General features: G+C 36.6%; 1 protein-coding gene across 3 annotated transcripts; it reads left to right on the top strand.

Moving 5' to 3' along the window:
* Positions 505-11,525, top strand: LOC109716277 (paired amphipathic helix protein Sin3-like 4). Of its 3 annotated transcripts, XR_002217874.1 has the most exons (24): positions 505-998; positions 2,015-2,182; positions 2,267-2,435; positions 2,546-2,644; positions 2,755-2,925; positions 3,363-3,690; positions 3,813-3,946; positions 4,364-4,439; positions 4,558-4,587; positions 4,740-5,008; positions 5,416-5,570; positions 5,693-5,820; positions 6,214-6,468; positions 6,946-7,563; positions 7,687-7,775; positions 7,941-8,519; positions 8,613-8,713; positions 8,797-8,935; positions 9,022-9,174; positions 9,587-9,747; positions 9,821-9,932; positions 10,327-10,514; positions 10,643-10,698; positions 10,883-11,525. XR_002217874.1 is itself a non-coding variant. In XM_020241615.1 (23 exons), the coding sequence occupies exons 1-22, from the start codon at positions 925-927 to the stop codon at positions 10,489-10,491; spliced, it is 4,173 nt and encodes a 1,390-aa protein (XP_020097204.1). In that variant the 5' UTR covers positions 505-924; the 3' UTR covers positions 10,492-10,514; positions 10,886-11,525. The 3 variants fall into 3 exon arrangements, 2 of the variants coding, with proteins under 2 accessions (XP_020097204.1, XP_020097203.1); XM_020241615.1 differs by lacking the exon at positions 10,643-10,698 and having other exon boundaries at positions 10,886-11,525; XM_020241614.1 differs by lacking the exon at positions 10,643-10,698.

The raw sequence follows: 12,928 nt of genomic DNA, 5'->3' as shown, positions 1-12,928 counted from the left end.
TATAGTAAGAATTTTCAAATCTTTTGGTTAAGATTATTTAATTGAAAATTTAGAATTTGAAGGTGTCTTAATTAAACTCAGAATTTGACTAAAAAGAAAAGTAAAAGAATAAAGCAAAATTTAATTAAATTGCCAAAAAAAAAAAAAAGAAAAAAAAGAAAAATAAAAAACTTGAAGGATACGTCCCCAATCGGGTCCGATTAGGGTCGTTACCCACTAAACAAGCAAAACGCCGCGGTAACCTCACCGCACCCCCTGATCCCCATTAGGACACGGGAGCCGCATCGCTCACCCTAGAAACGACGCGATCCGCGCCGTCCATCGTACCCCGTCCCCTACGCATAGACCGTCAACGTGAGAAGGAATTATAAGCCGTCCGATGGGGGAGTGGGTCCCACGGAACAAACGGGTCGGATCGCGTCTCCCTTGAGCCGGGTGGTTTTGGTAACTTCCCCCGGTGTATATAAGCTTCCTCTTCTCTCTCCCTTCGCCTCATATTTCTCTTCTTCTTCTTCTTCGTTCTCCCTCTCTCTCTCTCTCTCTCTAACCCTCTCTCTCTCTCTCTTGGGGATCTTTGGGCGCGATCGGCACGAATTTTGAAGCGGGGATCTGCGGCTCCGGAGCAGCAGGAGCCGAATCGGGGGAGCGGAGAGGAGGAGCTCGCTCGGCGCCGGGGAGGTGAGCGGCGGCGGAGGAGGCGGCGACGGCGGAGGTGAGGGTTAGAGTTTGGTGTGGTAGGACGAGGAGGAGGAAGGAGGGGTGAGGAGGAGGAGGAGGAGGAAGAAGAAGAAGCGGGGTTTGAGTCGAGGGCTTCGAGCTTTTGGCTTTTGGATTCGGGGGGTGGGCTTTGTGTGGTGAGGGTTTGGGGCTGCTGCTGCTGCCTCTTCTTCTTCTTCGTCTCGTTCGATCGCGTTTGATGGGCCGATGATGAAGAGGGAGCGCGAGGAGGCGTTCATGGGCTCTCAGCTGAAGCGCCCTAACCTATCTCGTCCGGATCCGTATGCTCTCTCTCTCTCTCTCTCTCTCTCTCTCTCTCTCTCTCTCTCTCTCTTGAGCCCTTTTGTCGTTGCGTGCGACGGTGTCTAAACGCGAATTTCTCATCACTTATTCGAATTTGTTGTTATCATTGTTAGTATTACCACAAATCACATATCCTTTTTATCTGAAGATGTAGCGTTAAGTAAATCTCCGATCCACATATATTTATATATTCTTTTCCCTCTCACCCATCATTGATTTGGTTAACGGATCATATACTTTTTTTTTTTAATTTTTTTTTCCCCTAGTAGTAGATTAATTTTATTCTAGTTTATATTTTGAGAAATTAATATCTTTCCTTCCCAAAATTTGATTGATTCGATTATGGGATGGTTTACTTTTCTTTTTTAGTTTTTTTTTTTTTTTTTTTTTTTTTTTTTTTTTTTTTTTTTTTTTTTTTTTTTTTTTTTTTTTTTTTTTTTTTTTTTTTTTTTTTTTTTTTTTTTTTTTTTTTTTTTTTTTTTTTTTTTTTTTTTTTTTTTTTTTTTTTTTTTTTTTTTTTTTTTTTTTTTTTTTTTTTTTTTTTTTTTTTTTTTTTTTTTTTTTTTTTTTTTTTTTTTTTTTTTTTTTTTTTTTTTTTTTTTTTTTTTTTTTTTTTTTTTTTTTTTTTTTTTTTTTTTTTTTTTTTTTTTTTTTTTTTTTTTTTTTTTTTTTTTTTTTTTTTTTTTTTTTTTTTTTTTTTTTTTTTTTTTTTTTTTTTTTTTTTTTTTTTTTTTTTTTTTTTTTTTTTTTTTTTTTTTTTTTTTTTTTTTTTTTTTTTTTTTTTTTTTTTTTTTTTTTTTTTTTTTTTTTTNTGAAGCTAATTTCTTTTTGTTTGGATTATTATCGCAGAAGAAACCACTCCCTTTTTGAATTTTTATTTTTTGAAAATTTTTTTATCGTTCTATTTTTTGGTGGATTTGGTGTTGAAAATATACTGTTTTGGTTCTCGGATCTGCCGTGTTCTCATGGATTTGTGGTGGGTTTTTTGATGAAGGTCGGGGCAACAACCCCTCATGGCGGCGGCGCCGGGTTCCGGCGGAGCGCAGAAGCTCACCACCAACGATGCCCTCGCTTATCTCAAATCCGTCAAGGATATGTTCCAAGACAAGAGGGAGAAGTACGACGAGTTCCTCGAGATCATGAAGGATTTCAAGAGCCAAAGGTTGTGCTCTTGTTATCTCTCCCTCTCGCTGTGATTTAATGTTGTATTTGAGGGTTTCTCATGTTGTGTTTGATGGGTTTTTAGGATTGACACTAATGGGGTCATCATGAGAGTCAAAGAGCTGTTCAATGGGCACCGGGAACTTATCCTCGGGTTCAACAACTTCTTGCCGAAAGGCTACGAGATCAAGTTCCCGGAGGAGAAGAAGCCGGTGGAATTCGAGGAGGCCATCAATTTCGTGAACAAGATAAAGGTATAAGATGTGATAAAAAACTGATTTTTGGCAGTGACATCTTGCGTTTAGATTTAGGGTTTACTAAGCATTCAGCGTTGTCTAACCGTTTTCCTTTTTCTGCCTAACAGAATCGTTTCCAGAACGATGATCATGTTTACAAGTCGTTCTTAGATGTCCTTTATATGTACCGGAAGGATAACAAGTCCATCCATGAAGTTTACCAAGAGGTATTTTGAAATTCTTCCTCCTAGTTGTTTGTATGGTTTGCATGGATTTTAAGTAGAAGTTACTGTTTTCTTGGGATAAAAAATAAGATAGAATTTTTCTGCTTTTGCAGGTTGCAACACTGTTTCAGCATCATCATGATTTGCTTGAGGAATTTACACACTTTTTACCTGATGCCTCAGCAACAATGGCTCCGCAACATGTATCCTCTGGTAGAGGATTAATTCGTCGTGATGATAGGAACTCTGTGATGCCTTTGATTAGGCATGCTCAAGGGGATAAGGTAATAATGTAAAACTGTTGCTGATGGGTATTCAAGTTTAGTTTAGTTATAAATTCATTCAGTCTAGAAAATGAAGTATGACTAATCATGATTGTTTTGGTAGTGACCAATTAAGTTTTGGTGATCTCGGATAAAAAAAGGAACGAGATTAAGAATAGAATGGATAAAAATTTAAAGATAGTGGGGATAGGAAAAGTTTGGAAATTTAGGCGAAAAAATTGGAGTTAAAAACACAATGCTAACCAACACATGAAATGCGATGGTTGCTGTGTTACAACAGAGTATGCTTAAGCTTGACTTTTGTAAAACGTAAGTGAAGGTCAATTGAAGGACAATAAATTAGTGATCTAATCTGAGTGACAATAATAGCAATATGATTATGTGAAGGTGGACCTATAATCTGTAATCTGACAGTTGTCCATGGATTGTGTTTTCAGAGGGACAGAACTTATAATCAACATGCAGATCGTGATCCTAGTGTCGATCGGCCCGATCCGGAGCATGATCGCCAGAGAAGGCGTGTTGAGAAGGAAAAGGATAGGAAGGAGGAAAGGGAGAGAAGAGATCGAGACCGTGATGAAAAGGACTTAGAGCATGACGGCAGAGATTTAGATGGTGGGCAACGTAGACGTAATAAACCTTCTTCTAGAAGGATTGAGGACTCTCTTACTGAGCAGACGCACCAACAAGCTGGGGAAGGTGCTGAGAACTTTGGAATGTATAGCATCTCCGCTTCATCATTTGATGATAAGAATGCCTTGAAGAGTGAGTCCTACGCCTTATGACTTATACTGCTTGAACCATAATGTAACTTAATATTCTAGCTGATTGCTAATATTGTCTGAAATAGATTTGCTGACTATTTTAATATTTATCTTAAATGACAGGTGTATACACCCAAGAGTTTAACTTTTGTGAGAAAGTGAAGGAGAAGTTACACCCTGATACATACCAGGAATTTTTGAAATGCCTTCACATATACAGTCAAGAAATAATTACCCGAAATGAATTGAAAAACTTGGTGAGTGTTTAAGTATATACATATGTAAGGTAGATATGTGGATATGCTGCATTTTGATTAGCAATATAATTTAAGTTTTACCATTTTGTGCTTTCAGTCTGGTCTACATGTCTGCAATACTTTATATCTGCGTCTGCTTCTGTTGCATCAGAACTGTAATCTTTATCCCGCAACACCATATTGTGTTCTCCACAGCCTAATCTATATGCAGTAGAACACAGAAATTGGTAGATGATGAATCCTAATCGAATTTTCAGAAGTTATATGTGCTATTATAAAAAGTTCAGTCCTGTTTGTAATCAGATGTCATCATGTCAAGCTAATTAACTTTGAACGAAAATCAGCTTGCTGCCGATTGTTAAAGGTTCTCATATTTTTGATGCATTTTTAATGATTGGTATTTGTTGTTGTTCTTAGATAAGTGATATTCTTGAGAAGTATCCAGATCTTATGGAGGGTTTCAACGAATTTTTAGCTCATTGTGAAAACATAGGTATGTTTGTACAATCTACCCTTTACGAGGATGGCATGAAATTGTGTTTTTCTACTTCTTCAATATCAAGAGAAGTTCAAGTTTTGGGTCATTTCTAATGCGACTTGTCCTTTTGCAGATGGATTTCTTGCTGGAGTATTCAATAAGAGTATGTAATATCTCTTTTCTTTTTTTTGTCAATTTTGTAAAATTGCTAATATTTTACGTTCTTTTCTCTTCTCATTTATTGATCGATTTAGGGCCTCTTAATTGATAGAATGTGGATAATTTACAAACTAACCTTGCTTCTGTTCATTGTAGAAAATATTGCTAAACCACTTAAGCCGGAGGATAGAGAAAGAGACAAGGAACGTGAAAGGGATGAGAGGGAGAAAGATCGTGAGAAAGAGAGAGAGAAAGAAAGAGAAAAGGTCGATAAAGGTGCTCCGCAACATTCTAAAGATGGGGCCTCTCACAGAACTCCTTTGTTCGCCGGCAAAGAGAAATATAATTTATTCAAGCCAATTTCAGAGCTTGACTTCTCAAACTGTCAGCGTTGTACCCCTAGTTACCGCCTCTTACCCAAAAATGTAAGTTTGTCTAAACTTGTGCCGTATGTAGTTAGTTACAAAGTGGTAAAAATGCACAGTTCTTACCTGAACTATAGTAATGTGCCTAAACTTCAAAAGTTGTGATTTTTTCACCTAATCGTACAGTTGTGTTGTTTTAAGTACTATGCCCATAGAATGGAATATTCTGTAACCTAACAGAAAATTGGATACCTTGTTTTCACAGAAACCTGTAAATTTAACAGATTTTATAATCCGAAACTTCTGAAATCAGAATAACTAAAAGGATAGGTAGTAAAGGTATAATTTTCATAGTTCAGGCAACCATTTCAAAATGTGCTATAGGTTAGGTTGCGTGAATACATCTGACCCTTTAAAATTTTATTCTATTGGTTTTCATGCTTATTCTCGTTCTATTGGATTGCTAGTATTCTATGCCTCCTGCGAGCCATCGGACCGATCTTGGAGCCTCTGTACTGAATGATATTTGGGTGTCAGTGACTTCTGGAAGTGAGGATTTTTCATTCAAGCATATGCGTAAGAACCAATATGAAGAAAGCTTATTTAGATGTGAAGACGATAGGTACTGTCAATTATTAATTCTCAATTTAGTTAAGTAAAACTTGATGCAACAACAACTATTTTGCCATAGCATAACAATGAAGTTAGTCTGTTAATTGTGATTTATTGTTATGATGTTGTCAGGTTTGAGCTAGATATGTTATTGGAGTCTGTGAATGTGACTACAAAGCGTGTGGAGGAATTGATAGAAAAGATGCATGACAATTCAGCCAAGCCTGAGAGCCCAATACGTGTCGAAGACCACTTCAATTGTAAGTGCCCCACTGTAATAAGTTACTTGGCCATTTTGCATATATAAACCCTTCTATTTGTTCTGCATTTCTGATTTACTTTTTTCCCTTTTTGCAACTTGGAAGTTAAAATATCTTCCTGTTGATAAAAAATGCCCTTGTCTGACATCTTTACTTCATAAATGTATCTCAACAGCGAGGGGTGCTCTAGTTGATGTAAAGAGATTTTGACCCAAGGGGCTGAAAGAAAAAACTGGTTTGAAATGTTGTGATTTAAAAAAAAAAGATGTACTGTTTTTCCAAAACCCCTAGTTAATATTGGACAAAATGGTTTGGTAAATCACTTTGATCTTTCTTTCTTATCTTGACCAATGCTGATTTCTTACCATTTACTTCTTTCTTCTTTCCTGATAGCCTTGAATATAAGGTGCATTGAACGATTATATGGTGACCATGGCCTGGACGTTATGGATATTCTGCGAAAAAATTCTGCTGTTGCATTGCCCGTCATATTAACTCGGCTGAAGCAAAAGCAGGAGGAATGGTCGAAATGTCGTTCAGATTTTAATAAAGTTTGGGCTGAAATATATGCCAAGAATTATCATAAATCGCTTGACCACCGCAGTTTCTATTTCAAGCAACAGGATGCAAAGAACCTGAGCACAAAAGGTACACTATTTGTGATATTTTTACTGCTGTTGATAATCTTAGGGATATCTTTCCATTGTATTACAAAGAATTCTTCTTTTTTTTTATAGGTAAATATTTACATTGGACTCCATTCCTAAACTATTACTTATTTTAAGTCATTCTTGTTGGTTTTTTGAATTGGAGATTCTGTTACATTAAATGATGAAGCTGTCAAATTTGAGGACTCTACATGCTTTTCAGCTTATGGAATTGCCGGTTCCTTTAACGGGTGATAGATGATGGGCTACAGGGCTGTCAAATTTAATGGAATTCCCACTTTTAACTGATGGAATTAACTCAAATTAAATCATTCAAAACTTGAGGGTTTCTATAAGATTTTCCTTTTTCTTGGGAGGAAAGGAAGCTGGGGTTTTGAAAATGCCAGTTAATTGAGTCTATTAATTTTTTTGTCTTCCTTCCCTCTCTGTATAATGATGGTTATATCACTTTGTACAGCTTTATTGGCTGAGATCAAAGAAATTAATGAGAAGAAGCGAAAGGAGGATGATGTGCTTCTCGCCATTGCAGCTGGAAATCGGCGGCCGTTACTTCCCAACATGGAATTCGAGTATCCGGATTCTGAAATTCACGAAGATTTGTATCAGATTATTAAATACTCATGTGGAGAAGTATGCACTTCCTCAGACCAATTAGAAAAAGTCATGAAGGTATGGACAACATTTTTGGAGCCAATATTGGGTGTTCCACCTCGACACCACGGTGTGGAGGATACAGAAGATAAGACGAAACCGAAAAGCCACTCTTCAAAAACTGGTGTATCAAATGGTGGTGTTGCCGACAAGAAAAGCAACGGTGATGAAAGTAGGGTGGTAAGCGGTGATGCAGCAGCTGTTGAGAATGGTTTCCACAATGTTGATCGAGTGGGTAGTAGAGGTGATAATGCGGGTAATAGTGGACCCCATTCAAGAGTGCATGGTATTACCCCTACATGTGATGAAATGTCTGGAATAACCATGCAAACCGCTACTATTGAACGAGTAATGGATAATAATGTCTCTCCTGCGGGGAGAGCCGAGCAGAGTCATAAACGGACTAACCTGGAAAGTACATCTGGTATGGATGAACTATTCCTTTTTCAGTTTTAAATAATGATTTTCTATTACTTTTATTAGATTAATCTTTTTTTATTACACTGTTTGCAACTTCGTAATGTTAACTATTTTTTCTCTGCTTTAGGTGCTAATGTGCCTCCTAAAACGTGTCACACTGGAGGGGAAACGGCTACCAAATCTCGATTGGGCAGTGAAAATTTACCACCTGTTGAGGTAATAAATGATTTAGCTGACATCTTTTTCTCGTATGCTGTACATTGTTTGGTTTCCGATTCTTTGTATGCTTATTTATTCTTCAGCCTTTTTGTAGTCCTTATTTAACTGTAGATTCGAATACTGCTTTTCTTGAACTCATCCTGCTATTCTCTTTTCTAATAGGAAAATGAAAGCAGCAAAGTTCTCCGTCCTAACGAAGGTTCGACATCTAATAACAACAATGCTAAGGTCGAAAGGGAAGAGGGTGAGCTATCTCCTAACGGCGATTTTGAAGAGGACAATTTTGTAGCATTTGAAGACGGAACCGCAGTGGACGCGGGCACTAAAACAAAAGACAATTGTGGCGAGGTAGCAGGAGAGAATGATGCCATGGATGCCGATGATGAGGGAGATGATTTTGCGCAAAGATCAATTGATGACAGTGAAAATGCATCTGAGGCCGGTGGGGAGGATGCTTCAGGCAGCGAGAATGCATCCGATGGTGAGGAGTGTTCGCGTGAAGAGGAGGAAGAAGACGGAGATCATGATCACAAGGTTGAGAGCGAGGGTGAAGCCGAAGGGACAGCTGATGCGCATGATGCCGAGGGTGAAATCACATCCTTTCCATTTTCAGAAAGGTTCTTGCATATGGTGAAGCCACTGGCAAAGCATGTGCCCGAGGCATTACGTGATAAAGAGGACAAAGGTTCAAGGATATTTTACGGGAATGATTCGTTTTATGTTTTGTTCAGGCTACATCAGGTCAGAATTTTTTCCTCTATTTTTTTTCCCCCTGATGTTTCTCTGGCCCAAATTTATATATGTTATTACTGAGGGATGAATTTTTCATTGCAGACTTTGTATGAGAGGATACTTTCAGCGAAGACAAACACATCAGCTTCTGAAAACAAATGGAAAAATTCCAAGGATGCAAACCCTTCCGACCTTTATGCAAAGTAATGTATTCTTGAAATTGCACTATTTTAGAATGTTTGACAAATTTACTTGTATAGTTAATAGATCCTATGTGAAAGTGCAGATTCATGAGTGCGTTGTACAGCTTGATTGATGGCTCCTCTGACAATACAAAGTTTGAGGATGATTGCCGTGCCATCATTGGGACTCAGTCCTATGTGCTTTTCACATTAGACAAGCTGATATACAAAGTCGTTAAGCAGGTTGGTTTTCAATATATCATCAACTTCTTTAAACTGAATAAAGAGTACACTATTGGACTCAGTAATTGGATGCTTTTCCTTTTCAGCTTCAAGCGATAGTATCAGATGAGATGGACAATAAGCTCCTCCAGCTCTATTTATATGAAAAGTCGAGGCGACCTGGGCGATTTATTGATCTAGTTTATCATGAGAATGCTCGCGTCCTTCTCCACGATGAGAGCATTTACCGATTTGAATGTGTAGGTTTTTCATGCCTTTGTACCTTTTTTTTCCTTACTCAAAAAATATGCAAACATTAGTATTATTACAGATCACTGCCTAAACAATTAAATAAAGAGAACATGGACAATTCGCTTGTTTTAATGGACCTCCCGGATGTGACTAAACTCATTTTGCTTACCATTCGCATGAAAGCTGGATTACTTAAATATCCCTAAAATCATCTAAGAATTTAAAAAAGGGTAAACCTGAACTTTTAGGCATCACAAGATAAGCATGTGCTAAGAACAGTTGCGGAATTGAAAGAAAAGGGGCCAGGCTTATTGAAACAGATAAATTGGTTCACATAGCTTACCTGAATCTTTAATCCTCCGTGACAGTATGCAGTTGCACTAATGGTGGTTGTAAATTTTCATATATACCTTTTTTCAGTGTCCAAATCCGACAATGTTATCTATCCAACTCATGGAATATGGGCACGAGAAGCCGGAAGTGACTGCTATTTCTATCGATCCTAACTTTTCGGCTTACCTATATAATGATTTTCTGTCGAGTGCCTCAGAGAGGAAGAGACTAGACGTCTTCCTTGGAAGGTAGTTGCTGGTTTCCCTTACTCGCGAATTCATACAATCTTGGAATTCTTTTTCATTGTAATTAGATTTGCAGGAATAAGCGGAAACAGGGGAGTGATGATGACTATTCTACTACTTGCAAGGCCATGGATGGGATTCGAGTTATCAATGGCCTTGAATGCAAGATATCTTGCAATTCGTCTAAGGTATTTTTTATCTGCACTATAATTTTTGTCTACTTTCAATGGTAATAACGAGGTCCTTTTTTGCTGAAAAATACTCTTTTATGTTTATTTTCGTAAAATATTGGGACCTTTTGATTTTCGGTTTTGAAACGTTAATCCACTTTTTTTTAACTATTAAGACCAACTGCTGCTCCTCCGTAGGCCACACTACACAATTTTGAATAATTGACGCAGTGTCTAAAAACTGAAACCATACGTATAACTAAAACTGTTTATTATGATTCCATAATTTATGGCTAATGCAGCAAAACAAGAAGTGCCATGATTTTTCAAATTTAACAAAAAGTGATTTTTTGGCGAAATGACCTGATATTATTCTTTTAGATTCTTAAAACTATTTGAATTGCTTATGCAGGTGTCCTACGTGCTTGACACAGAAGACGTTTTGTTCCGAGTGCGAAAGAAAAGGAGATCTCCGAGTAACGGCACTGTAGTAACTTCTCACAATCAGGCGCACCTTTCGAAAGTATACACTGTAAAAGTACAGCGATTTCATCGCTTCCTCTCCCGATCCCAGTAATCATTTAGCCCCTCGAAAAACAGGTAAATTACATAGTTTACAGTCGCATGCACCATCACAAAATTGGGTGGTTTTTGCTTTCGCAGATGTTGCAATTCCATCTCCAACCATTAAAAGAGAAACCCTGACATCTGTCGACTTCTTTCTGTAGCGTTTTAAACCCTGTTTCAAGTGAGGAGGTTGGTTACCGAGAGGACGCACAAAATGGTAATTTTTTGCAAGAAAAGTTAGATTTTGTTCTTCGTTGTTCAGGGATGGAGTTGCAATCTATGCGCATCAAGTCGCAAATTTGGATTTCGTGGGAACTACCCATACATTTTATCCGATTTTCACCTACACATATCTTTTCCATTTCCAACTCTACATATGTTCATGCTTTCTCCCTATGCAGCAGTGTGGTCTGTATCTAATCCACCACGCAGCCAGCGCCGGTACCGAGGGTTTCAACGAGCTTCTACTCAAAGAGAAGCTTCGCGCACGCCCAAACCACCTTATTCGGAAGCGCTTCTCCATTGCGAAACTCCTTTCGGGACAACGGCTGCGGCATATCTCGTGGTACATATATGAAAAAGGTTATTGTACCGTCTCTCTCTCTCTCTCTTGCGGTGGTTTTCGCGCCACATATGTGTTTGTATATATATGTTATTAAGGCGAAAAGAGGAAAAATTTGTTTTTTTGATTCAAAAAGACTCTACGCTTTCCGCGAGCCGGTTAGCTTCTCCCTCTTCTAAATTTGATCTCAGTGTTTGTATCCTTTTTTCCTCCCCTTTTTTTTTTTTTTTGTTAACTTCATTTGATACATGAAGCATGCAATTTATCCCCTACTTTGAAGCTGAGCCTTTTTTAGTTAGCCCCATGTAATAGGTCCTTGTTGAATTTTATTATAGTTTTTTTTTTTTTTTTTCAACTTTTTGGAAAGTTCCATTGATGATTTGTAGTGCGTGATATGTTCATGCATAAATATTCAGTTGTTATGCTTGGTTGACTTTTAACTACTGTTACAACTTGGGCTAAGTTACACTTTTGATCCTCAATATTTGTGAGTTGTGCGACATTTGTCTCCAAACCTTAATTTGTTACCATTTCTGATTCGATCATTTGAAATATTATAATTTAGTTTTATAATCTGATTTAATTGATTAAATCCTTAAATGTTGTAACTAATATGTAAGTAATATGGCAGTACAGTTAATATTTAGACTTAGTTTGGTATTGAGGTCTATCTAATGCTATTAGATAGAATGGAGTAGAGGAAAAGCATATCGGGATATGTTTCTGCGTTCTTCGATGGGATTGCAGAAAATATATCATAATCGGAAAATATTTTTCCATCGTCGTTTTTCACCGCACGAAATGCGATCTTTTCGTAATCCCAAACGAAGCCTTAGTCGATCAGATTGTTTAACCAAAAAATTTTAGAAAGAGATTGTTTAGAGCATTTCCAGAGTCAACTCAAGTCACAAATTACGTATCATTTTGAATCCGTTACTTGAGTTTTAAAAATTTTGATTTTTAATATTCAGTTTTTTAATTTGCTTGATTGGAGTCGGTGAAAGATATTTTGAGTTCACAATTTACAAAAAATTATGTAATATATGCTAATTAAATTTGTAAAGTTAAATAACATATTTAAAATTTAAAGTTAGAGTGTCATTAATTGATTCAAATTAAACAAAATAAAAAAACTAATCAGTAAAATTAAATTTTCAAAAAATTGATTAGACAACTCAAAATAATCATAATTCAAAGTTTTTGTACAAATTTTATGGTGTATCATCATCATCATTTGTGGAAAAGGTCTCCTTTAAAAACTGTGAGTGCTTTACGTGTCAAACTTGCCCACCTAAAGGCGAAAGCATTGAATACGGTTGTTGGTGTATTCATATACTTCACGCGCCACATCAATGATTATATCTGCAGTATAATTGTATACATTCAAATTCCGTGTTTAGTTTACTACATCTAAATTCAACTATTTTAGTTGGAATTGTACAAAATGGTAAAATTACAACAGTTGAAACCACGTTCAAATTGAACACAATTCTAAATACTGCAGCCAAAGAGTAAATTTAGATAATAGGTAAACTTACTATAATATTTGTTTAACAGAATATATATATATATATATATATATATATATATATATATATATATATATAAATCCGGCTATGGTGCTTGTAAAAGCACCGATCACTTTGTACTTGTAGGTTTTTAACCGTTAGATCAGCACTGTTGATCATTTACACCCGTTAAATTATACTATTCAACCAACCACCGACTCAACCCTATGGGGCCCACATCATCCTAACCACATATTTTTTAATCTAAAGGCTTAAAACTTACAAGCACCAATGTCTTGGTACTTTTAAAAGCATAGGAGCTCAATTATATATATATATATATATATATATATATATATATATATATTACAATATTT

This window comes from Ananas comosus, linkage group 10, assembly GCF_001540865.1.
Source record: "Ananas comosus cultivar F153 linkage group 10, ASM154086v1, whole genome shotgun sequence".
Taxonomy (NCBI): Eukaryota; Viridiplantae; Streptophyta; class Magnoliopsida; order Poales; family Bromeliaceae; genus Ananas; species Ananas comosus.
Note: the sequence above shows the minus strand (reverse complement) of the source record. Positions and strands in the feature narration are given on the sequence as shown.

Bases quoted from the DNA above. Each gene is read 5' to 3' on its own strand.
- LOC109716277 (XM_020241615.1), top strand. From the start codon at position 925: ATGATGAAGAGGGAGCGCGAGGAGGCGTTCATGGGCTCTCAGCTGAAG. The intron at 8,714-8,796 runs GTAATGTATTCT...GTGAAAGTGCAG, and splicing joins CCTTCCGACCTTTATGCAAA to ATTCATGAGTGCGTTGTACA. The intron at 9,933-10,326 runs GTATTTTTTATC...TTGCTTATGCAG, and splicing joins TATCTTGCAATTCGTCTAAG to GTGTCCTACGTGCTTGACAC.